This window comes from Callospermophilus lateralis, chromosome 13 (genome assembly GCF_048772815.1).
Source record: "Callospermophilus lateralis isolate mCalLat2 chromosome 13, mCalLat2.hap1, whole genome shotgun sequence".
NCBI classification, from domain to species: Eukaryota; Metazoa; Chordata; class Mammalia; order Rodentia; family Sciuridae; genus Callospermophilus; species Callospermophilus lateralis.
In genome coordinates this window covers 76,048,632-76,071,730 of record NC_135317.1, presented here as the reverse complement: position 1 = coordinate 76,071,730, position 23,099 = coordinate 76,048,632, and the positions used below count along the sequence as shown (strand labels likewise).

Genomic DNA, 23,099 nt, shown 5'->3' with positions numbered 1-23,099 from the left:
GGGAACAACCTACTCATTGTGGTTTGGGGCCATTAGCCACTTAAATAATGACATCTGTCATAATTTTCATACCTCATTCTTGTCCTAGATCTTGTTTCCAAACTATACTAAAAAAAAATGTCTAAGTTTCCTACGACAAAACAAACCCAATTTTTAACAATTCTAGTCTCTATCATGGTAGAGTGCTTTAGAGTTCAAGAAAACCTAAAAACATTTATTGAGTGCTTCCCATGTGCCTGGCATCATAAAAATAAGTTCTTTACAAATAGCATAAATCACTGAGCCCACACAAGAACTCTGTGAAATAAATACTGTTATTCTTCCCACTAAACAGACACTGAAACCAAGGCACTGGGGAGTCCGATCACTCACTTCTAGAAGAGGGCAGAACTGGAATCCGTGCTGAGGTCTCTTGGACGCCTGTGCTTCTGTTGCTCTCATTCAACGTAGTGGCCGTGGGTCCCTTGGCTGGTAATGTACTCATAATATATGGTAACGGTGGAAGGAAGGTTGGGCGATGTAGATTTGTATGAAGAGCCAAAATAAGACAAATAGGATATCTATCCAGTGTGGTGAGTTTCCACTTGGAGAAAGATTTCTTATTTCAGGGGACATTTAGAAATGTGTGGGGTCATTTTGTTTTTTACATTGACCTGTTACATCCATGGGCTTCTGGGATGCTCCATGTCCTGTTGTGTGCAAAACGGTGTTAGAAAGAAGGCCTTGTCTAGCCTCAAATGTCAGATAGCACTAGGAACCACTAGTGGAGTGGAACGTGAAGTTGGCATGCCGTATCTGTAGATGCTGCATTTGGGGATTCAGCCAGCTACAAATAGAAAGTATTCAAAAAAGAAATAGTGTCTCTATTGAACACACACACTCTTTTTTTTTTTTTTTGGTCATTAGTCCCTTAAAAATATAGTATGACAACTGGTTACTTGGTATTGACATTGTATTAGGTATCATAAGCAATCGAGAGATGAGTTAAAGTTTGTATCTTTTGTATAAAGATGAGTTAAAGTTTGTATCTTTTGTATAAAGGATGGGTTGTGCACAAATATTATGATATTTTATATAGGGAACTTAAACATCCTTATATTTTGGCATGGGGAGGTCTTAGAACCAATCCCCTCCTCCCAAGGATACTGAGGGACAACTATAATTTAAAGTGATGTTATTATAAAACCCAGACATGGCAGGCTCAAATACCTTCAGGGATCAGTCAGGAATTGAGGAGAACCTGTTCCATTTTACAAAATCCAAACTCAAATCTTTAAAACACACTATGGAACAACAATCATCTCAGTGACTCATTTGGCCTGTGGGTCCCCAGTGAGAGGCCTTTTAGCTAAGGTTTTTCTGATCTGGAAATATATTTGCAATATATTAAGTGAGGGAACACCTACCAATCTGTATGATCCTATGTTTTTAAAAGATTGTATATGTATTTGTACATATTTTCACCTACATATACGGGGTACATGTATGTGAAAATGTGTAGAAAAAAATTGGATGCATATGAAATAGGATGATTTCATAAAATGTTTGTGATGATTTTATAAAATGTTTTGCTCATGAATATCTTTAATACTTAGGCTACAAATATATATATATATATATATATATATATATATATATATATATATATATGTTGCATAATTTTTCATAAATTAAGTAGGAGAAGAGCCTTAAGAAATTAAAATCATCATGGGCTTGGGCCATAGCTCAGTTGGTAGAGTGCTTGACTCGCATGTACAAGGCACTGAGATCAATCCCCAGCACCAGCACCACAAAAAAAGAAAAAAAAAATTTTAAATCATCAAGCACATTATGGTAGCACAGCCCTGGTGACACACTGGCTGCCCCCTTTGCTGGGCTCCTTACCATGGCCAGAGTACGCTGAGGTCAGATGTCCTACAAGAAGAATGGAGAAGTCCTGATGATAACCAGGTGACCAGTGGTGCTTCCTGGCACTGCAGTGCTGGGTGCTGGGACCCATATAGTAGAGTTCCATCATAAGGGTCCCATCATCCCCAGCCAGGAGCCTTCTCCCACTTAGGACATTCTCATTCCCCCACCCCCACCTCATATAAAACAAAGAATTCATGTCTAGATCCTGACTCCACCTTTGTAAGTCAAACGAAATAGAATTCTTTGGGAGTGACATGTTAGTGGCTTTGCTCAGGGTCTTTTGTGAGAAGTGTCTAGGATTGATTATGGAGGATGGTGAGCAAATAGGAGGATAAATAGGGCACGTGTTACTCATCTTTTGACCTCCCTCCAAAGAAGGTCATCCCCAAGGATTAGATTAGGTGTTGTTGTGTGAAAGGTGTCAGGGAGATGGCATTAGCTTCTCTGGAGACTTCCAGTGGCCAGAGCTCACCAGGCATGGAAAGGCAATGATGGCAAATCCTGCAGGCACACCTGCCTCCCCACCATTATTTCCTTCTCTCTTTGGACTCCCAGGGCACATTTTGATCCTTAGAAGCCCCAGTGTGAGGACTACAAATAAAAGCTCAGTCTTTTTTCAAATTGCCCTTTGCACTTGGAAACCCTGATTGAGAAAATAACCATTCATAGCAGCCAAAAGTTTTTTAAGGTTTAGGGTCTGCTGTAAGAAGATTGAGTGGGCGCAGAGCCCCATCTCAGTGCTCAATAAATATCATTTCAAGGGCTTTAAACTGATTTTTTTCTTTGCTTCTAAAAAACTCCACATTCAACAGTAAGTGGATGGGATTCATACACTGGTATTTTAAAATAAATGCACTGTGAGGGTATAACAGCTTCCACAATCCTAAAGCCCACACTGAAGCTGTGTGGTGTGTGAATGCATAAGCCTGTTGGTGTACGAGCCTTGGTGTGTGCACTTAAGATCTGGACTTCTTCAAAGATTCTATACCGGTGTTCTATGCTCAGGAAGAACCCCATTTGCTTCTGGTTAAGGCTCTCTAGGAGCAGAGCACTCAGTTTGGATGTAGGCTTTGGACCCAGAGCTCAAAATCAGGCCTGATCACTTTCCAGGCCTCTGACCTTAAACATCACCCATCTCTCTGCATCTCCTTTGATTGCAATAAAAGAATAGTAATTACACTTCTCTCATAGCATTGCTATCCAAAATAGGGAAGGTGGAGGGTGTGCCGGGCAGTGGCTGGCACTGAGGGTGAGTGGTTAACATTATTACACTTATTTTGCACATTCAAAACCTGAAATCTGGGGAGAGGAAGGCAAATGGCCCCCAAGCAGCCAAGTTTGCCTGAGGGGAATTTGGCATAAAGCCCAAGAGTCCTGACCACTTCCTTGCCCCCCACCCCCTGCAGGTCTCCAGGAACAGTTTCCCCCGGGTCTCTTCCTGCTTGCCCTGGAAAAAGTCTGAGCCCCATTTACACCAGCGGCAGCTCAGCCAGAAGCTCATCATGCTGACAGAGTGAGTGAGCCCAAGGAGAACCGGAGCAGGGCTTCCACCAGGCTCACTGGTGTAGCTGGCCACCCGGCATGCACACCCTTCCTGGCTACCCTAGCCATGTTGTCCAGAGGCAAAAGGATCTGCCCTGAAACCCCCAACAATGCCCGACATCTGCTTCCATCTGGGGAAGGGCTACCTTTTGCAACCGTTGACATCACTGCCATCTCTGACTTTCACCCTTCTCCTTTCCCAACAGAGAGATGAAGCTGTGGCATGGCTTAGTGATTGCAGTGTTGTCCCTCTTCCTCCAGATCTGTCTCCTCATGGCCCTCAATTACCTGCTCAGCAGGAACATAGGTAACTGGCTTTGTCCCCCTGCCCCTCCCAGTCACCCTAGGAGACTGTTCCTAATCCTGTAGAGGATGAGACCCCTTAGGAGCTATCTCTTGAAAACCTACCTAAGGACCCAATGACCAGATCCCTGGCACCGCTTACCCTTCACCATCCTGCATCCAAGCAATCCCCTCTCTGACCTCACCTTTTATCCAACCTATTTCTCACTGGGAATGACAGCCCAGGCTCCTCCCACACCCGAACCCTCTGACTAGAGACCAGCTTCCACGTGCTTGGGGAAGAGGGCTCACTTACCTTGAGCCTAATGAGTTTTGTTCATCATGCTGAAGGACTGGATGTGAAAAATGGCCTTAAATTGCAACAGAAGGAAAGATAATTAGACTGAGACATGAGTTGAAATTCTTAAAATGATATACAAAGAATGTAGGTAGAGGAAACTCTGTTATGAAAAAGCTTTACTATTAGGAAAAATAATGGTGCTTTGGCTAAGACAGGCTATGAGGCAGAATGATACTCTGAGGATTTTTCCAGAAAAGAAAGTCTAGGCTTCTCCATTGAATCATTCGTTTGTTTGCTCATTCATCCATGTGACAGATATTTATCGAACATCTCAGGCGCTGTCTAAGCCCAGCCTATATGAAACATAACAAATACAAATTCCTGTGCCCTGGAATTTCTGCTCCATGGGACATCAAACACGATAAACAAATCACACACATGTACGTTAGGTAAAGATAAATCCTGGGGAGGAAGCAAGACAAGAAGCTAGGAGCTGAGAAGGGGCCAGTGTCCCTAAGGCGCTGATATCTGAGTATAAATTTGTAGGAAATGAGGAGTGAGCCACTGTTGCAAAGGCTGGGGCAGAAGCACGTCGGGCACACTCTGGCAAGAGCCAAGAGGCTGCAGGAGAAGGGATGGAGAGGAAGGGCAGTGAGGCCACAGAGGGTCTCAGAGGCTGGGACAGGGGCTTCTATTCAGAGTGAGGCTTGGAGCCACTGTGGGGTTTGAAGCACAGCAGAGCTGAGATTTAAAGGGATCCTGGAAGGGTCTCCCTTTGAGGGTTCAGAGGTACTTAATTCAAGAGAAGACATCATTAATTCTGTTTCTTTTGCTTTCAACCTGGCCCTCTCCCCTCCAGCCCACCAGAGTGAACGGATACTGAAAGAAGCCAGAATCCAGGTCCGGGAGCGTAGTCCTTCTCCCCGTCCCTTCCCTTTGGCCAAAGAGACTTGGAAAGAGCCTGCTCCCCAATACAGGCGTGAGTAGGAGGCAGGGGAGAACTTGTCCTGAAGCTTACTGTGCTGTGTCTGGACATGCAGGAGCATCTCTGCATCAACCCATGTTCATCCCTGCCACCCAAACTTCTAGCCTGAGGATCCCTCACACCGACTCAGAGCAGGCTTCACCAGCCTGCCTTTTTCAAATAGTTACTTATCCTATTTGAAAAGACAGAAAGACCCCTGGGGGTTCGTGTGGGTTATAGGGACCTGTGGGCTGGCTCCTCTCTTTCTAAGGCTATGGCCTCTTCTGCTGAGCCAGCTAATAGTGGAGCCAAGTTTCTGACTGCCTCTGCCTGCCTCCAGCCATGGTGGTCACTGGGCATTATACCACCTGGCCAGTTCATTGGCTGCTTCTTTCATATTCCCCATGGAGACACCTCCTCCTGGGCTGAGACTGCCTGGGTATCTGGGAATTTGAATGAATGCAAGTCTTGGTGACAGTTCCTTCACCAGACCCAGGAGCACCACCCATCACCCTCTTGGTTTTGTGCTCAGGTCTTATTTTCTTTCTCTTTTCCTTCTCCTCCTCCTTTCTTCCCCCTGTGCTGTGGCTGGAACCCAGGGCCTAGCATATGCACCTGCTGGGCTTGCACTCCACCAAGCTCCACCTAAGCCCCACCCTCTGGTTTTTTATCTCAAGGGCTGGGAGACCCAATAGGTCACTATCCATCCACAAGGTGGAAACTGCCACTTCAGCAGCCCCGCTGGGGCCCACTCACCAGAGATTCCAGAGATTGCACTTTTTCCATGGGTTATCTCTGGATTGGTTTGCGTTTGCTCAGTCCTTCTGATCTTATCTTTTCACAGTTGAGATAATGAAGGCCTTGAGATCATGGGAACCAGAAGGTGCCACTGGGCCTTCAGAGTTTGGGCAGAAGAGAGGAAATGCTGGCCTCACCCTGACCTCTGGCCTCCGAGTGTCCCCCAATCCTGGCCAGAATCAGATTGTTTGGCTAGCAGGGACCTCAGCAATCACTGTGTAGCCCTCTGGCTTTGCAGAGGACAAATGTCAGGGCACAAAAGAGATACAACCTGTCTAGAGCTGGTGATGGCTTTGGACTGGAACCTGTGGCTGGGACCGGGCCATGCTGCCTCGGTACAACCCTGCTGTTCTCTTTTCTGGCAGACAGTCCTGCCTAGGCACGGGCAAGCTGACCATGGGCTTTTTATTAGTTTTAGATGAGCTGACGGAGCAGCAGTACCTGGACCCCTGGGCAGGAAGCTGCTGTCTACTATTGGCTTCTTACCCACCACCCACCCTGTCCCTGATTCCCCTTCTTTCTCTTTTGGGGCTCTGCTTCTCCTGTCTCCTCTCCTCTTTGCATTGCTGGTTCTGCCTCTGCTTTTGTCTCAGTCTCCCTTCCGTCGTCACTCTCCTCTCCTAACACTCCCCAACTTTCTTTGGAGGAGGAATCATTTCTATTTCTCCCCAGATGAGAGCAACACATCCTCAGACAGCTCCATCAGCTCTGTCAGCTTGAACAACCCTGCCACCTTGCCTTCCACCTTCCAGGTAATGAAATTCCTAGTAATGTGCACTCCTCCATAGGAAACCTAGGATCCCTGTAAAACTGGGAGCTCTGGGCACTGTGGAGGTGGGAGCAAAAAAGGAGGGCTGGGTGAGTCCTCAGAGTGTCCCTGGGTGAGGGTGGTCCGGCTTCTGCCCACAGTCCCATATTAGCATGGATCCACCAAATGAAGGGAGTCTGAGCAGACCATAAAAGTGGAAGTGCTAATAGGAAATCTCTCACTGGGACCCAAAGCTACTGAGTCCTGACCTCACTTGAATCAGGTGTCTGCATTTCCCTGTCACCCATCGCCTCCCACTTGCTCATCCTTTAGCCCATTCCCCGAAGACATACAGAACACAGTCACTGGAAACCCCCCCTCATGGCCCTTGCCCTGCTCTCAGATAGCTACCTGGATCCATCCGGGTCCTTTCCCACCAAGCCTTGAGCAGCTTCTTTGGGCTCAAGTTCCCTCTGAGGGTCTGACCTCCTCCAAACAGGGTAGAAACCTTGACCCGTGTGTTTCTGTTGTCTTCCTTAGGCCATCAAGGATGTGAATTACACACCAGTGGTCTTTTCAGCCCCTGAATCTGTCCTGGACTATGAGAACATCAAGGAAGCTACAGATTATGTCAATGTCAATCCAGAAAAACCCAAGCCCAAAATCTGGACTTCTGTGAATGCTTCTTTCATTGATCCAGTGGAATACACTCAAGTGGCTGTGTGAATTCTAGATTTTTTAATAGGGTGAGATTCTCTGTGTATTCTTGCATTCATTTTGTAGCAGAATTCCTTCCATTAAAAATAAGGCAGCTGGGCGTGGTGGCACACGTAATCCCAGTGGTTTGGGATGCCTGAGGCAGGAGAATCACTAGGTCAAAGCCAGTCTCAGCAATTTAGCAAGGCCCTAATCAACTTATTGAGACCCTGTCTCAAAATAAATAATTAAAAGGGCTGGGGATGTGGCTCAGTGGTAAAGTACCCCTGGGTTCATTCCCCAATACAAAAAAAAAAAAAAAAAAAAAAAAGCAGAGTGGGGGTAAATAGGAAATAGGACTATGTCCTAGCAAGAAATATCCAGATCAGATATTAGGAAGATCTTCCAGGTAAAGTATGAAAACAGTGGAGTCCATCAGTAGCGAAAGCAGTGAGCTCTTTTTAAAATCAGCTGTAATGAAATTCTGCTTGGCAATTTTATGGTTAAATGTCTTCCCTTTGAGTTCTTTAATTATTCACAATAAACAACTTCGTAAAAGTTTTAAATAAAATTATAACCAACAGTTCCTCTTTTCCTCTTGCCTAGCTCTGCATGTTGTCCCTTTTAACATTAATATATTTTGCTGAGTAATCTTGCTTCCCCCTCAACATTTCATATAATTCATTTAGAAAGCCTACTGTCAATCAACCTGTGAATTTGCTGGGTTTTTTAAATAATAATAATCAAAAGCTTACAAATAGAATCCTAGTCAATACCACTTAGATCAACATTGGATATCCCAAGGAAAATCTTCCAGAATTTAACCTAATCAAAGTTAATATCCATTTGGGTGTGTGTTTTTTTTTTAACCAATTAGAAATAAGAAGGTTCTTTCTTGACTTGATTAAGAAAGCTTATCTGAAACCATCAGATAACAGGACATTTAACTATCAGGTCCTAGACATAGTCCCATTGAGTCCACAAAGTAAGACTGTCCACAAACTTGCTATTTCTTTATTTAACATTGCTCTAGACATTCTAATCAGCACAACAAAATAGTTAACAAGCCAGGCACAGTGGCCCACACCTGCAGTTCCAGCTCTTCGGGGGGCTGAGGTATGATCATTTCAATCTATGAATTTGAGACCTCATCTCAAAACAGACAGACAGACAGACAGACAAGAGCTATTACTACTGGAATGGAGGACAAATGTGTCATTGTTTGTAGATATCCTAGTCCAAGAAAAGCACAAGAACTTCAATGCTTTAAAATTAATTATGTTCAGGGCTGGGGCTGGGGCTCAGTGGCAGAGCACTAGCCTAGCATGTGTGAGGCACTGGGTTTGAACCTCAGCACCACATAAAAATAAATAAATAAATAAATGTACTGTGTGTATCTGCAACCAAAAATGTATTTGAAAAAAAATTATGTTCACTAATCAGTGACTAAATAATACACATTTTCCCCCAATACTAATTTAGACATAAAATGGGAAAAAAATTGCTTACGCTGGGTGTGGTGGCACATGCCAATAATCTCAGCTACTCAGAAAGCTGAGGTGGAAGGATTACAAATTCAAGGCCATTCTGGCCAATTTAGTGGGATCCTGTCTCAAAATAAAAAAATAAAAAGGGTGGGGATGTGGATCAGTGGTAGAATGCCCTGGTACTACTAAGAGGAAAAAAAAAATTCACAATAGCTTAAAAAAAATTGAAACCCTAGGAATACTCCCAGCCCAAATCTAAATCCAGATCAGTGATGGGCAGTTCCTAGGAAGACCAATCTGTTAGCCATACTCCATCTGCAGGATGTAAATGCCCTTCCTAGTTCTGACGCTGTGTGCAGGGGGCCCCCTTCACTTCCCGGTTCCTCTTCCCCAAGAGGATCTGTAAGGATGATTCTGATTTAGGTTTTGGGGCTGGGAAATTTTTCCAGTCTGTTTGCCCTTCACTTTGTAGCTCTCACTGTTGTTTCTCCCCTTGAAAGCTTTACCTCATGGAGAAAAAAAGATTCTGCTGATTAGAGAGACAGGATGAGGGATAATCATTAACCATGATAGCAACACTGCCCTCGCATCAAGAAATGAAGCTTAGTCGGTGCAGGGCACATGCCTGTAATCACAGTGACTTAGAGAGCTGAGGCAGGAGGATCGCAAATTTGAGACCAGTTTCAGAAACTTAGTGAGACCATCAGCAATTTAGCAAGACCCTATCTCAAAATAAAAAAGGCTGGGGATGTAGCTCAGTGGTAAAGCACCCCTGGGTCCAATCCCTAGTTCCCAAGTACCAAAAAAGAAAAAGAAAAGAAAAGAAAAATAGAGATGACACTCTACTTCTTGCTGTTGTCTTTTAAAAGAAAACCAAACAAAAAAATCATCAAACTTGTGCTGAAGAGGCTCAGATAAGTTATAGGGCACCCAAGAGAGACTGACAGTTTGCTTCCACACCAGGAGAGGGAACACTTGGGCTAGCAGGCAGAATGCTTGCTTTCTACAGAATTCTGGAACAGAGGGTTAGTAGAAAATATAAATCAAAGACTTGAACTAGCTAGATTAAGTTACCAGAGAGCAGCTTGGGAGATTGATTCTGGTCGCCAAGATACCTATTATGCCTCTATTGAAAAGGCATTTGCTGAAGATGTTGCAAATCAATTAGCCACTGATGCTGTGCAGATTTTTGGAGGCTCTGGATTTAATACAGAATATCCTGTAGAAAAAGTAATGAGGGATGCCAAGATCTATCAGATTTATTAAGGTACTGTACAAATTCAAAGGAACATTGTGAACATGTTAGCAGGTATAAAAATGAAGAGTCTGCTATAGAAATGTGGTTAATCATTGAACAGTTAGAATATGACCCATTATTTATGCTTCAGAAAAGAAAAATGGCTTTAAAATTTGTCCAGTGAAAATAAATATAAGTATTCTTATATAATATATATCATTGATTTTAATGTTAGTTTGCACTGTTGCTTAACAACTCTATAATGTCCCTTTTTTTCAAATAGATTTGATTTCATTAAATCTATTTGAAAAAAAGATTTATAGGTGTGCACCACCACAGATAATCTGTGGTGGTGCACACCTATAATCCAAGCTACCTAGGACGCTGAGGCAAGTAGATCACAAGTTTGAGGCTAGCCTGGGCAACAGTGATTTAAATTAAAATAATTTTTTTAAAAGGGTGGGGAATATAGGTTGACTTGCCCTGCCTAGCAAGTGTGAGGCGCTGGGTTCAGTCCCTAGTATTGTGGAGCAAATATGTTGTCCTTTTTTATTACTGTACTTGAATTATATCAGCCTAGAAAATTACATTTGTCATTCTGATGTCTTAAAGAAGCAGATATACCTTGGAATTTTATTATTTTCAAGTTTGGGGCTTATTATGAACTCAAATATACCAAAACTTACATAAAGAAAATATTATAGGATCTGGATAACATCAGACAACTTGCCAGAGACTTTGTAGATTTAATGGTATTATTATAAGAGTTTACAATTTGAAATGCACATGGCTTTCAGTTCTGCACAGTAATAGTCAAAATTTTGATACTCATACTTTTCCACTGTACAACTATGAGAAATTTCTTGAAAATCTCTTTATTTTAATGCTGACCTTATGTTTCACTTTGTCTTATTTAAATCAATAAAACTTGCTCTAAATTATTTTTATATGGCTCTGTTGGTCTCTAGGTAATCTTTGGCCTATTGTATACAATCTTATTCATGTGCATGCATTTTGAAAGGGGATATAAACAAAATTATCTGTTCAGTGCTAAAAAACAAAACAAAACAACATGAAGATTTGATCATCTGGAATCATCAGGGAGGGGTTACGGCATCTATGGCCTAGCTGGGGCAGGCAAGAAAGAGCCAGAGAATGTGTACAAAATAACGTGTAACAAAGCAGAATTAACACAGAGCAATAAAACCAGAGCTTGTCCGTGTTACACAGATCTGAGGAAAGGAATGACTGGGTGGACTTAATCAGAGAAACCACCCTGGAGAGAGGTGATTTCTGACCTCAGTTTACAAAGAAGGGTGGAAAGTCAATCAAAAGGAGAAGAGGCAGAAGCAAGACCTGCCCCAGTGCAGGCTCTCTCTACAAGTTCTTGAGGGACTGACCTGAGCTGAGCCTGATAGGGAAGTGTCCTCCTGGGCTCAGAGTGGGCTGGGATGCTCAGGGGCAGGGAGTGGATGTCAGGGAGACCAGGCACCATAGGCTGTAGAATGGCACAGATCGTCTAAGGTCCCTGATGAAGTCTGCTTCGAAAGAATGACACTTTATAGCAAGTCTATCGTGGAGGATAACATCAAGGCCCATCCTGCTTGCATATCAGGTACAGGAATTCTTGGAGAGTGCCATTTAAAAAATCAAGTTCAAAGTGTGACTCCACCGAATGAACTCCATGGGTTGATGACGTCTCAGATGCTCTGATAAAAGGAAGGCCAATTTTACCTCCCAAGGAGTTTCAGCAAATAAACTGATGATGGGGGCTAGCCAATAATTTAAATTACCATAGTTCCCCCTTATCTTTAGGGGATACTTCCAAGGCCCCTAGTGGACACCTCAAACCTTGGATACTACCTGACCCTCTTTATACTATGTTTTTCCCGTACATAAATTAGGCATAAGAAGAAATCAACAACAACTACTAGTAAAATAGAACAATTATAACAGTAAGCTAATAAAAATGATGTGAAAGTGGACTTTCATGCATATGATACTGTGACAATCTGATAATCAGAACAGCTACTAAGTGATTAACATATGTGTAGCTCATATGGCATAGATCTGCAGGACAAAGATGATTTATATTGCAGGGAGAAGAGAACAAGATGGTGTGAGACTTGAATTATAACACTACTTCATGACACTACTCTGAATGGCATGCAATTTAAAACTTATGAATTATTTCTTTTTGTAATTTTCCATTTAATATTTCCAGACCATAGTTAACCACAGGTTACTAAAAGGCTGAAATTAAAATGGTGAATAAAGGAGGACTACTGTAATTAATCCTCAAAATTACTACCAGACACATTGCAAGCAATAAAATAGCCTTTATGACATTTCTAGGACACTCTATGTCCTTAGAGGTTCATCTGCCTAAATCTGTACCCATAGTGTCTGCATAAGTGATAACCCTTTGAGGAGCATAGTTTCCAGTTCAAAGGAAGTCACGTTCTCCCATGCTCCATGTCATTAGAACCTCCAAGAAATAATTATGCTGTTCCATTCTGGGTTCCTCCATGAGTGAGGAATCCAGATAAAAATCTCCCCAAGGGCTGGGGATGTGGCTCAAGCGGTAGCGCGCTCGCCTGGCATGCATGCGGCCCGGGTTCGATCCTCAGCACCACATACAAACAAAGATGTTGTGTCCGCCGAAAACTAAAAAATAAATAAAAATTCTCTCTCTCTCTCTCTCTCTCTCTCTCTCTCTCTCTCTCTCTTTAAAAAAAGAAATCTCCCCAAAAATTATCTGATAAGATCCAAAGAAGATGATTTTCTATTGGTAAACACTAGATGGTTAATTATGTGCCAATAATAAGCTGGGAATATAGACCACTGCAAATGTGACCTACTTCAGTGGACTCTTATTCTAAGGGAGCAGGCATCCAAATGTCCACCATGGGAGTTGCAGAATAATACCATCAGTGTTTTATTAGCCAACCTGACCTACTTGAGCAAGGAGGTATTTTATGCTCAATGTCCATGGGATTTTTTGTTTTTATTTGTGTTTTTGTTTTATTTTGCTCCTTGCATCAGGACAGATTGTTGAGTTCAGAGGGGCTCTCAAGAGGCCCATGCACCCAATCTCTAAACCAGAGCACATAAGAAAACTATAGCTCATCTGTTTTTTGAGGTCTCACTATCTCCCTTAATCACTCATGTGTACATCTCATGGCCTGTGTTCAGTCCCTCACTTTGTAGTAGAAACCTCTTATTCTCTGCCCTTGTCAAATACATCCCCCGTGGGCTTAGAGAGAAGGCATCATGTGTCCAGGTATCTCAGGAGAACTGGAGGAGATAAGGAGCTGAGACTCTTCAGGACTTCAGGAGAAATTTTCTAATGGCATTCAAGCTAAGGAACTGGGTAACTTTCCCAGTCTTCCCCTGAGGGCCATTACGGCTTCAGACTCTCCAGGACAGGGAGCGAATAAACTGGATTTTAGTAATAGTGGGCTGAAGAAGGGGTGCCACCAGATTCTGGGGCAGAAGCCACCCAGCAGGGCCCAGCCCAAACCAACTTTGCGAGCACTTTCAGCTCCACAGTGCCACCTTGTGGTCTAATAACAAACTCCAAGACACTCTGCTTTTCCGATGAGCTCAGAACCGGACTCCAAGGGAGGTGGTCCAGCCCTACCCCCCTCTCTCAAGTTCATGTTTTAATTTTTTTTCTTGAATATTCCCATTATACTTGCCCCTAGGAAACAAAGATTACCAGCAATGTCCTGTATATTAAAGAGTTTTATTAGTGGATTTCAACCTTCTCTGGGTTTCAGACCTAGGAATCAACTGCTATAGCCTAGGCTGAATTTATAGCCCTTTGTTAGATAAAAGGCCTATTTATATACAAAACACAGACATGGTTATCTGGGAAGTTACTGGCTGGTACCAAACTATGGAAAAAGCCAATCTGAAGAATCCCCATAGTCAACTGATCAATGCCCTACCTGCCTTCCTCTCATACCTGCCTGCCCCTCACCTCCTGCTCCTGAGAAGGCTTTAAGGGACTGTATTTCACAGTCCATAGAATGGCATCAACATTTTACACAAGTGTCCCACCCAGAGACAGCTCTGTTCAGTTTCTCCTGGGCTTAGCAGTTAGGAATGGGATTGGCGGCAGAGAACCCCCTTCTTTCTTCCTGCCACCTTGTGTCCCATCTAAGACTCATCCAGTCTGTCCATGAGAGCTTCCTACAGGTCCTGAAAAGCTGTCATTCATAGATCCAGACAAGATCCACCATTTCCTCCAAAGCTTTCTGGAATGGGACCCTGAGACCCCAGTGGCTGGTTGTTCTCCATTGGTTTTTAATAAGAAAGAACCTGCTTTTGGGAAAAGATCAAAAGCAACTTTCCCATGGAGGAACAGTGGGGGGTCCCAAAGCCATCCCCCAAAGTCCATTTCCCTTGTTCAGTGCCAAACAGAAAATACAATAGTGGTAAGAAGGGGTGCTACTGAAGGCAAAGAGTAGATGAGGAAGGAACTTGAGTCAAACTCATTTACAAACCTCATTTACATCCACAGGACTGTCTGTCTCTCATAACCGAGGTGGCAAGGTTAGCCAGCATTTTACTGATGTTGGTCATTGGTGGCAGCAGAACCAAGACCCATCCCTGCTGACCTTTCAGCTGATGCTCCTTCTACCATCCAGGCTGTCTCTTAGAATGACAGCTGGGGTGAGGAAACTACCCCGTGATGTAAATCCCCCTGGAGATAAGGAGGAGCAGGGCAGAATCTCAGATTCCACCTGCCCTGCTGTCTCTCCTGGCCTTGGAGAAGGATTCAGCATCACAGAACTGAAGACAAAGTGGGCAGCATGGCCATGGCAGAACCCAGAGTCACCAGAACTGTTAAAGAGTATCCACTTCCAGTCTTGCAAAGTCAGAGAAGCTTAGAGCTGAGAAAGACCTTAGAGACCATCTCACCTGTTCAACAGGCAAGGAAGCAGAGACCCCGAGAGGGAGGTGACTTTCCAAGGCAGAGCCGAGATGAGAATCCTGGGCTCCTGCCTCCATCCCCACATCCATTCAATTTTTACTGGAAGCTCTGCAGAACCTCAAGGATTATTCCAGAATTGTGATCACACACTCCTCCTTAAAGACATCTCCTCCATGCAGACCCAGAGGAAGGAGTAGCAGGAACCCCTTGGGGAGAGGAGGGAGGGAAACCTACCCCTGCAGCCTCTGAGGTTTATTCCTGCTCTTAATTTTACTGTGACCATTTTCACCTCATCCTTTCCTCTCTTTCTTCCCCGACTCACCCAGGTTAGGCTCTCCCACTAAGGACACACAATACTCCCCCTGCCACCCATTCCGTGGAGGAGGATATGGGGGGAAGAGGAACTGACATTTGCAGAGTTCCTACTGGGTAGCAGATGCTGTACCAATCCTGCATCTCCCTTCCATAAACAAGAGGGCATGGCAGGTGAAGGCTGAATACCCATTCGCCTTGCTTCATGAAACTATATGCCCCATACAAAAAAAAAAAAAAAATTAGGATCCAAGTAGGTCCTTAGAGTTTTTCACTCCCTGTGCCCTGGGGTTGGGCTGGGATGTGCAAGTCAGGTTAGAATGGGGACAGGTAGCTAAGGCATGAGACCAGCTTCTGGGTTCCTGCCACCTGGGGACACTCAGACAGTGCCACCCCAGATCTGGCACACTACCTCCACCCTGTGGGTGTGTTCCAAGACACCCTGTGAGTATGGCAGGACCAGGAAGCAGGCCATTTGATTCTGCCTGACTGTCACCATGAGACTGGGAGCTAAGGACGTCAGGCTTCACCTTAGAGGCTGCTATTCTGGCCTCTTCGCACTGCCTCAAATTGGTTCTTGGGTTTCAGGGAACGCTAACCCTGACCTCCCAGCTCTTACACCCAGTGCCTGAGATGGGCAGAGATCCTCCACTGCTAGCCCTGGGGGCAGTCCCAGGCTCCATCCAACAAGTCTTCTCTAAAAGATGCTGGTCTCAGTGTTGGCTTCCCCGTCTGCCTGCTCTAAGTCCTTCAGTGACTCTGCCGGCCCTGGCCTCGAACTGAGGCTGAGGCTAAGGGTGGGTGGGCAGCTGGAGCGGGTCAGCAGGGTGGTGCGGCGGCTGGAGAGACTACTGCTGGAGAGCTGTCTGCGCATGCGGGGCCGGGCTCCCCCACAACAAGCAAGATGACGCAGGAGGCGTGGTAACAGGTGACTGTTGAAGCCCATGTAGATCCAGGGGTTGCAGCAGCTGCTGATGTTGCCCAAAAGCATGGAGATGGTAAAGGCCACGTTGGTGGAATCTGCCACAAGAGAAGTACAAGAAGACTTAGGATGGTGGCTTGCAGGGATCTGGGAGACAGGCCAGCCCTTTGCTGAACAGATGAGGAAACCGAGTCCCAGAGAGGAAAAGGGATTTGCTCCGGGTTCTGTAGCTAGAGAGGAGCACAGCTGGGACTTGACCTGGGTCACTTGACTCCAGAATCTACCTCACTGATTTTGTTTGTTTTGTAACTAACTACAGGGTGAGAGCAGGAGCTTTTTTTTTTTTTTTTTTTTTTTTTTTCAAATTTTAAGTTGAATTTAGAAGAGTCCACATTGTTAGGGAGAAGACCAGCTCAAATAGGAGAACTTGGTTTTGTTCTAAAGCCTAGACCTTGAATCCCCTAATGGATGCAGACCTGGGAAAATAACCAAGTGCAGGTCCCTTCTACTCCTGTTCCTATCCTGCCCTCCAGATTCTATCTTTGCCTTTCAGGGCCAGCCTCACTTATTCTGTCATTCAGTCACTGAATACATGTAGAGTACTGCCTCCGTGCTGGGCCCTGTGCCAGGGACCTGGTAGGACAATCAGTGGAACCTGGCTGCTCCATAGGTCCTATGGCCTCGTTTCCAAGCACAGGAGAGAGGAAAGCTTCTAGGGACATCTAAGTATCCCATTCCAGTGCTTGTTCCATGTTCTCAGATTGTCCCTAGGGAACACACTGACCCCTTTACAGGGAAAAACTAATTTCTCTCTTAGGCAGTCAAAATGGGAGAGTGCCAAACTCTGACAAGATTCCTTCCAGATATGATCTTTCAATAGACTAAATGAAACTCCCCAGACCAACAGGAAGGCTGCAGGAGGGGCACCAGCCTCCTGGGTCCACCATGGTTACAGCTATGGCACAGGTGGCTCACTGAGTTACCTTGATTTTTCCAGGGACTGTAGAATTATTGAAAGCAACGTCAGAGCTGGGAAGAAATTTAGAAGTAAACTTTCCAACTTGTATAGCACAGTAAATAAGAACTGCAGCTCAAACCCAGGTTTCCCAGCCCTAAGGCAGAGATCCTGCACCCATCAGAGATTCAACCTGCAAACTCAAAGGCACAGCTCAGCGCCTGCTCTGTAGAGCACTGTCAAAGCTTCAGGTAAACTGGCTCCTCCTGCACATCTCTCCTGCGTGTGCTCAAGGTATGGCCTCTTGTAACCCAAGAGAAGACATAGGGTAAGAGTGTTTGATAAGAGACACAAATCAAAGAGGTAAGAAGGCCTGGATGGACCCAGTTCCTTCCATAGCTCTAGGGCACAGGAGTGAATATGTGCGAGGAGGTCACGTCTAAGTGGGGAGGGACTAGTCTCCAGTTTTGCCTAGTTAACCATGAGCTTCAGAAGTCTTGGGGAGTTGCTTTGGCTAAGGGGATGGTATTCATCCTGGCTGCTTCATCAATATACATTTAGTGTTCGGCTTAAACTAGTGACAGTAGCTTTGCAAGTTCCTTGGCATAGGAGGCATCTGTGTGACTTGGCCCATCTGAGCCAGATATAGTATGGGGCAGGAGATGTATCAGGAAGCACCAGAGAACATGGGCTCTGCTTCTCAGCCCTTGAGGGCAGATCCACCATAGTTGGTCCAGGCGGAAACTCAGCTGACTGTGGGGACAGGGACAGAGGCAGGGAAACAGGCAGGCTCTGACCAAAAACTCAGAGCCAGGAGGCCAGGAGACCAGTGTGTTGTGAGGAGAACTGGGGGTACTGAAAAGTAAGTTTAAAGTAGTGAACCCCAGTTCAAAATGCTTTAATTTTTCTGAGAGAACACATTGTCTGTACAATAAGCTTTGTTCCTGTACTCATCTCTCAGGCCCTGGGGAAGTGGTAAAACCCTCTACACAGGTGAAGAATGAGGTGCTGGGGACAGGCTTATGAGGATTGTGGATACCAAGGCAAGCCCAGAAAGCCACACTGGCTGATTGGCAAGATGCCCATCTTCTCATATGTTCCTCATTAAAGGGGCAAATGACCGCCCCCCCTCCTGGTGCCATTGGCTGAGCTGTGCTTGTTCAGAGTAAAACCATCCAAGTCTTGGCTCCGTCTCCTACTAGCAGTGGCATTTTGGACCAGTTATTTTACCTCTCCAGCCTCAACTTACTCGGATGTACAATAGAGAAAATCACCCCACAGTAGCAGGAAAACTCAGTGTGCTTGGCTCCAGGAAGCTCTCCTTTCTTCTAGTCTGGCCTCGGCTACAGAGGGAGAGCCTTGTAGTTGGTTGGGTTTCATGTGCTTCTCCTTTATAGGATAATTTACAAACAGCCTCTTGTTCAGACTGATGTCAAATGGGTAGCTAAGAAGGTAGATAATGGGACCGTCATAGTTGGACATTACTTTTGCTTTTCTCCTGCATGGTTGCATTAAATTCATGGCCTTCCTCTATTTCAGGTCTGCAGAAAAGCAAAGCATTTGGCTTGAGTAGGATGACCAAAATGAGATCAGAAACAAACTCAAGGGAGACAACTCCATACCGGCTGGTAGGAATTTGTAGCCTGAGCTGCTGGACCATGAACTCTCAGGAAGCTTCCAGAAGATCCTGACAGAGCCTCCCCAAGGCACTCGCACGGTGTACCCAGTATGTGTCCTGAGCCGTGCACACCACGAGGTATGCTGCAGAGCACGGTCACTCCTATCATAGGCACCCAGACAGGTCCTCATGCATGTGTTCCCATGCCCTGCTTCTGCTTAGAGGAGCAGGAACAGAGGCCCTTGAACACCAGCCTCCAACACTTAGGCTGCCCAGACACAGCCCTGCCTTCCTGGGAACAAGCTTACCTCCAAAGACCAGACTACCAGGCAGTGTCTGAAGCTCTGATGTCTACCTCACCCCAGAAAAAGGCAAGTCCTGCCATGTGCCAACTGAAACACAGGACTCTTGAGGGATCCCAGTTTTTTCTTTTCTTCTTTTTTTTTTTTTAATAAGAGGAAGGCCCTTCATGTGGAGGCACTTTTAGAACCAGGGTTATGAGCAAGGCTGGGTTGAGGGAAAAGACAAGGAAGCAGAAGACCTGGGCTAAAATCCTCACTTTGCCACTCCCTAGCTGTGTGGCCTTGAGCAAGTCGTGGTTCCTCTTTGAGTCTCTGTTTCTTCATTGACACAATGAAGTGGCTGAACTTGAAATTTTTTGCAGGGTGGGGTGGGTACCAGGGATTGAACTCAGGGGCACTCAACCACTGAGCCACATCTCCAGCCCTATTTTGTATTTTTGTTTAGAGACAGGGTCTCATGGAGTTGCTTAGTGCCTCACTTTTGCTGAGGCTGGCTTTGAACTTGGGATCCTCCTGCCTCACCTCCTGAGCTGCTGGGATTACAGGAGTGCACCACTGTACCTGGCTGCACTTGAAATTTGAGGGTTGTCATGTGTCAGCCCTAATTAACTGAAAGTGGCCATTGAGATGGAGCTCAAAGTGATGTCCAGGTACAGGAGGGAAGAGTGCCAAGAGAGACAGTTTCTGGGCCACAAATTGTCATCCTGGACCAGATCATTTGGGGGGAAAAAAAAAACCCTTCAACTCTAGAATCTTTGGATTCTAAAGCCCATCTGGCAAATTGGAAGTTGGTTGGGCAAATCTGCCTACAGTTACAGTTCATTAGCATCACATAGTATTTTTCAAATTGTTAAGTTAAATATCAAAATTTAAATATCAGGAAATTTTACATAAAAGTTACATAGCATTGGTAGGCTGGACAAGAGTTGCATCTGTCCCTCTTAACACGGGAAAATGTTATGGTTTGAATGTTTGTCCTCCAGAATTCATGTCAGAAGCATAATCTCCACTGTCATATGTCCATTGTACTTGCAGGTAGGACCTTCGGGAGGTGACTGGGTCGTGGGGCTCTGCCCTCATGAATGGATTGATAGATTAATGAATTATCAAGGATGTAGGTTTGTTATCACAAGAATATTTCTTCTATTAAAGTCAGTTTGGCTATCTCTCCTAAGTCCTGTGATATCCTGTGCCACCCAGAGACTCTGCAGAAAGTCCCTCCCCAGATGCAAACCTTTAACTTTAGATTTTCCAGCCTTCAGAGCAGGAAGAGCTAAACTTTTTTCTATTATAAGTCACTCAATCTCAGGTACTCTGTTCCAGCAACAGAAGATGGACCAAAACAAACAAACACCAACCTTCCTAATGGCTGCACTCATTTGTCACCCACCTGGTCCTGGGAGGCATTGTAACCCCTGCCCTATCCCTACTGTCCTCCTTTTCTGCTCTTCCCTACCTCACCACCCAGAATAGACCACATACTTGCCTTCATCAGGGGCATCCTCATCCCACACAGACCACATCTGGACACTGAAGAAGGGTGCCCAGCAAGCGATGTAGGCCAGCACGATGATGAAGGTCATCTTCACCGTTCGGATCTTGGCCCGAGAGATGGTGCTGATGCTGCTGACCCGAGATGGTAGCCCCCGCTTGGCCGCAGCTGGGGCAGAAGGTGAAGGCTTGTTCCAAGTCCTCCAGCCCCCTGCTTCCACCCTCCCAGCCTGTGTCTTGACTTTTAGGTTCTTACAGATCTCATGGCAGATGAGGCTGTAGCAGGCTGTAAGTATGGCCACAGGCAGGACAAAGATGGCCAGAGTGGTCCAGGTGATGTAGGCCCGTGGCCCCCAGGAGAAGCGGAAATCAGCCCAGCAGTCCAGCACCCCTGTGCCCTGGATCACCTCCCGCAGAGAAAAAATGAAGACTTGAGGGAGGCTAAGGATGGCAGCCAGCAGCCAGGGAGCCGCGATGAGTGGGTAAGTGGACTGGCTGGGCTGCTGGAGGCTGCGCAGGGGATGACAGACGGCCAGGTATCGGTCCACTGTCATGGCCAGCAGCATGTAGGTGGAGGCAAACATGCTGAGCACCTGCAGGTACTTGACAGCCCGGCAGAGGAGGTCAGGACCCTGGAAGCGGTAGGTGATGTCCCAGAGCAGCTGGGGCAGCACCTGGAAGAGTGCCACACCCAGGTCAGTCAGGGCCAGGTGCAGCACAAACAGGTGCATGCGGGAGCGCTTGCGGCCTGGCTGGCCCAGGGTCAGCAGCACAGCCAGGTTGCCCCCTGTGGCCAGCACCAGGACGGTAGTCAGTATGCCAATCTCCACCTTGGCCAGCTCCTCATCCCGGCCCAGCCAGGGTGTTGTGGCATTGGGGGCAGAAAGGGTGCCCCCAGGGTTGGGTATGGCAGTCCAGGAAGGCTCCAAATCCATGGTCAAAGTTTGCTGGGGGTGGGGGAAATGGAGGGAGGGTGTGAATGAAGTATCAAGGGGAAAGTTTAAGAAGAGAAAGAAGGATGGGAATGATTGGGAGAAGGCTTGAAAGCAGGAGGTAGCAATGTCAAGGACAGGGATAGAGAGAGGAGGGACAATGGGATAAGGAAGGAGAAAACAGAGCTGGCCCCAGGTGGGCAGGGGAACCCGGGAAAGAAAAAACAATCAGGCAGATGGGGTGTCGGGATGGGAAGAACAGGGGAGGCTGTGCAGGATGAGCTCAGGTAAAGAGAGACCTGGGCCAGCTACCACTTGTCCCCAGACCACCCCAAATTCACTTTCTCCCAACTTTCTGAAGTGGAGAGCGCCTCTAAGCCTGCTCAAAGGTGCAATCCAAGATCACAGGTGTCCGCCGGCCAAGCTGCAGGCTCCAGCCTAGAAAGCGCTCTCAAGGCGAGCGGCAGCGGAGCCCAGCGGCTGGAGCCCAGCGGGTTTTATGCGCTTCCAGCAGAGTCCAGAGCCCCGGGCTCCCGGGTTGGCTCCTGCAGTGGGAGGGCGGAGAGAGGCTCACAGGCACCCACCAGGCTGGACTGCTAGACTGCTGGGGGAGGGGGCAAAACAGGAGGAGAGTAGGGGCGGTGGCCCAGGGACAGGGAGCTAGTAAGAAGAACCCAGCAACGCAAGCAAGCTCCCACCAGCCCGCAGGACTCACGGACTTAGCAGACAAACGTCTGTACACTCGCACCCTGAAGCCTCCGACTCTTTCCAGACAGATGCACACCCAGGGTGTGTGTGTGTGTGTGTGTGTGTGTGTGTGTGTGAGTGAGAGAGAGAGAGAGAGAGAGAGAGAGAGAGAGAGAGAGGTGGCCTCTTGCCACCTGCGCAGAAAGTAAGGCTGGCAGTGTTGTGTGGCACGCCCCCTGCCTGGGGCTCCCGTTTAACCCTCGAAGGATCTAAAATCACTAGAAGGATCCTTCACTTAGGAGCGACATCCTACCGCAGTCTCAGGCGATCACCCACAGTCTCAGGCGAAGGACTATCGGGAGGGGAAGAAAAAGTAAAGACGTTTATTGGGAAGGAGAGTGGGGTGGAGGGATGGAGGAGCTAGACCTGGGATCCCTGGTAGGACAGGTAGGGAGGAGAAGGAAGGAAAAATTCCGAGTATTTTCAGCTAGGGGGAGTCTTAAATCCTGTCCTGTCCTGAGTACTTTTCTTGAGCTGGTTGCTTCCAAAATACATAAACGCAATTAACACATTGTGAGACAGAAACCTGAGCCCTGGAGAAGTTAGACAGTTTGCCCTAGAAGATTACAGAATCAGTAATCAGTAGAGGCAGGACCGGAACCAGCCCAGCAAGCTTTGTCCAAAGCACAGCTGGTGCATTTGCATTAGGTCCTTGTGCGAGAGGCGGAGCTGAGGGTACAGAGGAAACTTACAGGTTCAACGCAGGTATTCCGTGGTATTGGAATTCACTCCATCTTCCGTGAGTTCACACACACAGAGTGCATTATTGAGATGCTCTAGAGCAGATTTCGTTAGGAGTGACAGTACTGTGGTCCAAGAATCTCAGGAAAGGCAAGGTCTGTAATGGTAGGGAGGTCCTTTGTCTTGCCTTTAGTCCATCTGATTTCAAACCCCTTTACAATGTTACTCCAC

The 23,099-nt window shown here is 46.2% G+C and overlaps 2 protein-coding genes across 2 annotated transcripts; one reads left to right on the top strand and one right to left on the bottom strand.

Annotated features, from left to right (window-relative positions):
* The first annotated feature begins 3,413 nt into the window (after positions 1–3,413).
* Rhex (regulator of hemoglobinization and erythroid cell expansion) lies at positions 3,414–7,272 on the top strand. The gene is made up of 5 exons (XM_076872921.1): positions 3,414–3,424; positions 3,660–3,760; positions 4,896–5,015; positions 6,471–6,550; positions 7,087–7,272. The coding sequence occupies exons 1-5, from the start codon at positions 3,414–3,416 to the stop codon at positions 7,270–7,272; spliced, it is 498 nt and encodes a 165-aa protein (XP_076729036.1).
* Positions 7,273–15,917: 8,645 nt separating this feature from the next.
* Avpr1b (arginine vasopressin receptor 1B) lies at positions 15,918–21,443 on the bottom strand. The gene is made up of 2 exons (XM_076832074.1): positions 20,504–21,443; positions 15,918–16,240 (listed from the first exon to the last, which is right to left on the bottom strand). The coding sequence occupies exons 1-2, from the start codon at positions 21,441–21,443 to the stop codon at positions 15,918–15,920; spliced, it is 1,263 nt and encodes a 420-aa protein (XP_076688189.1).
* Positions 21,444–23,099: the final 1,656 nt, after the last annotated feature.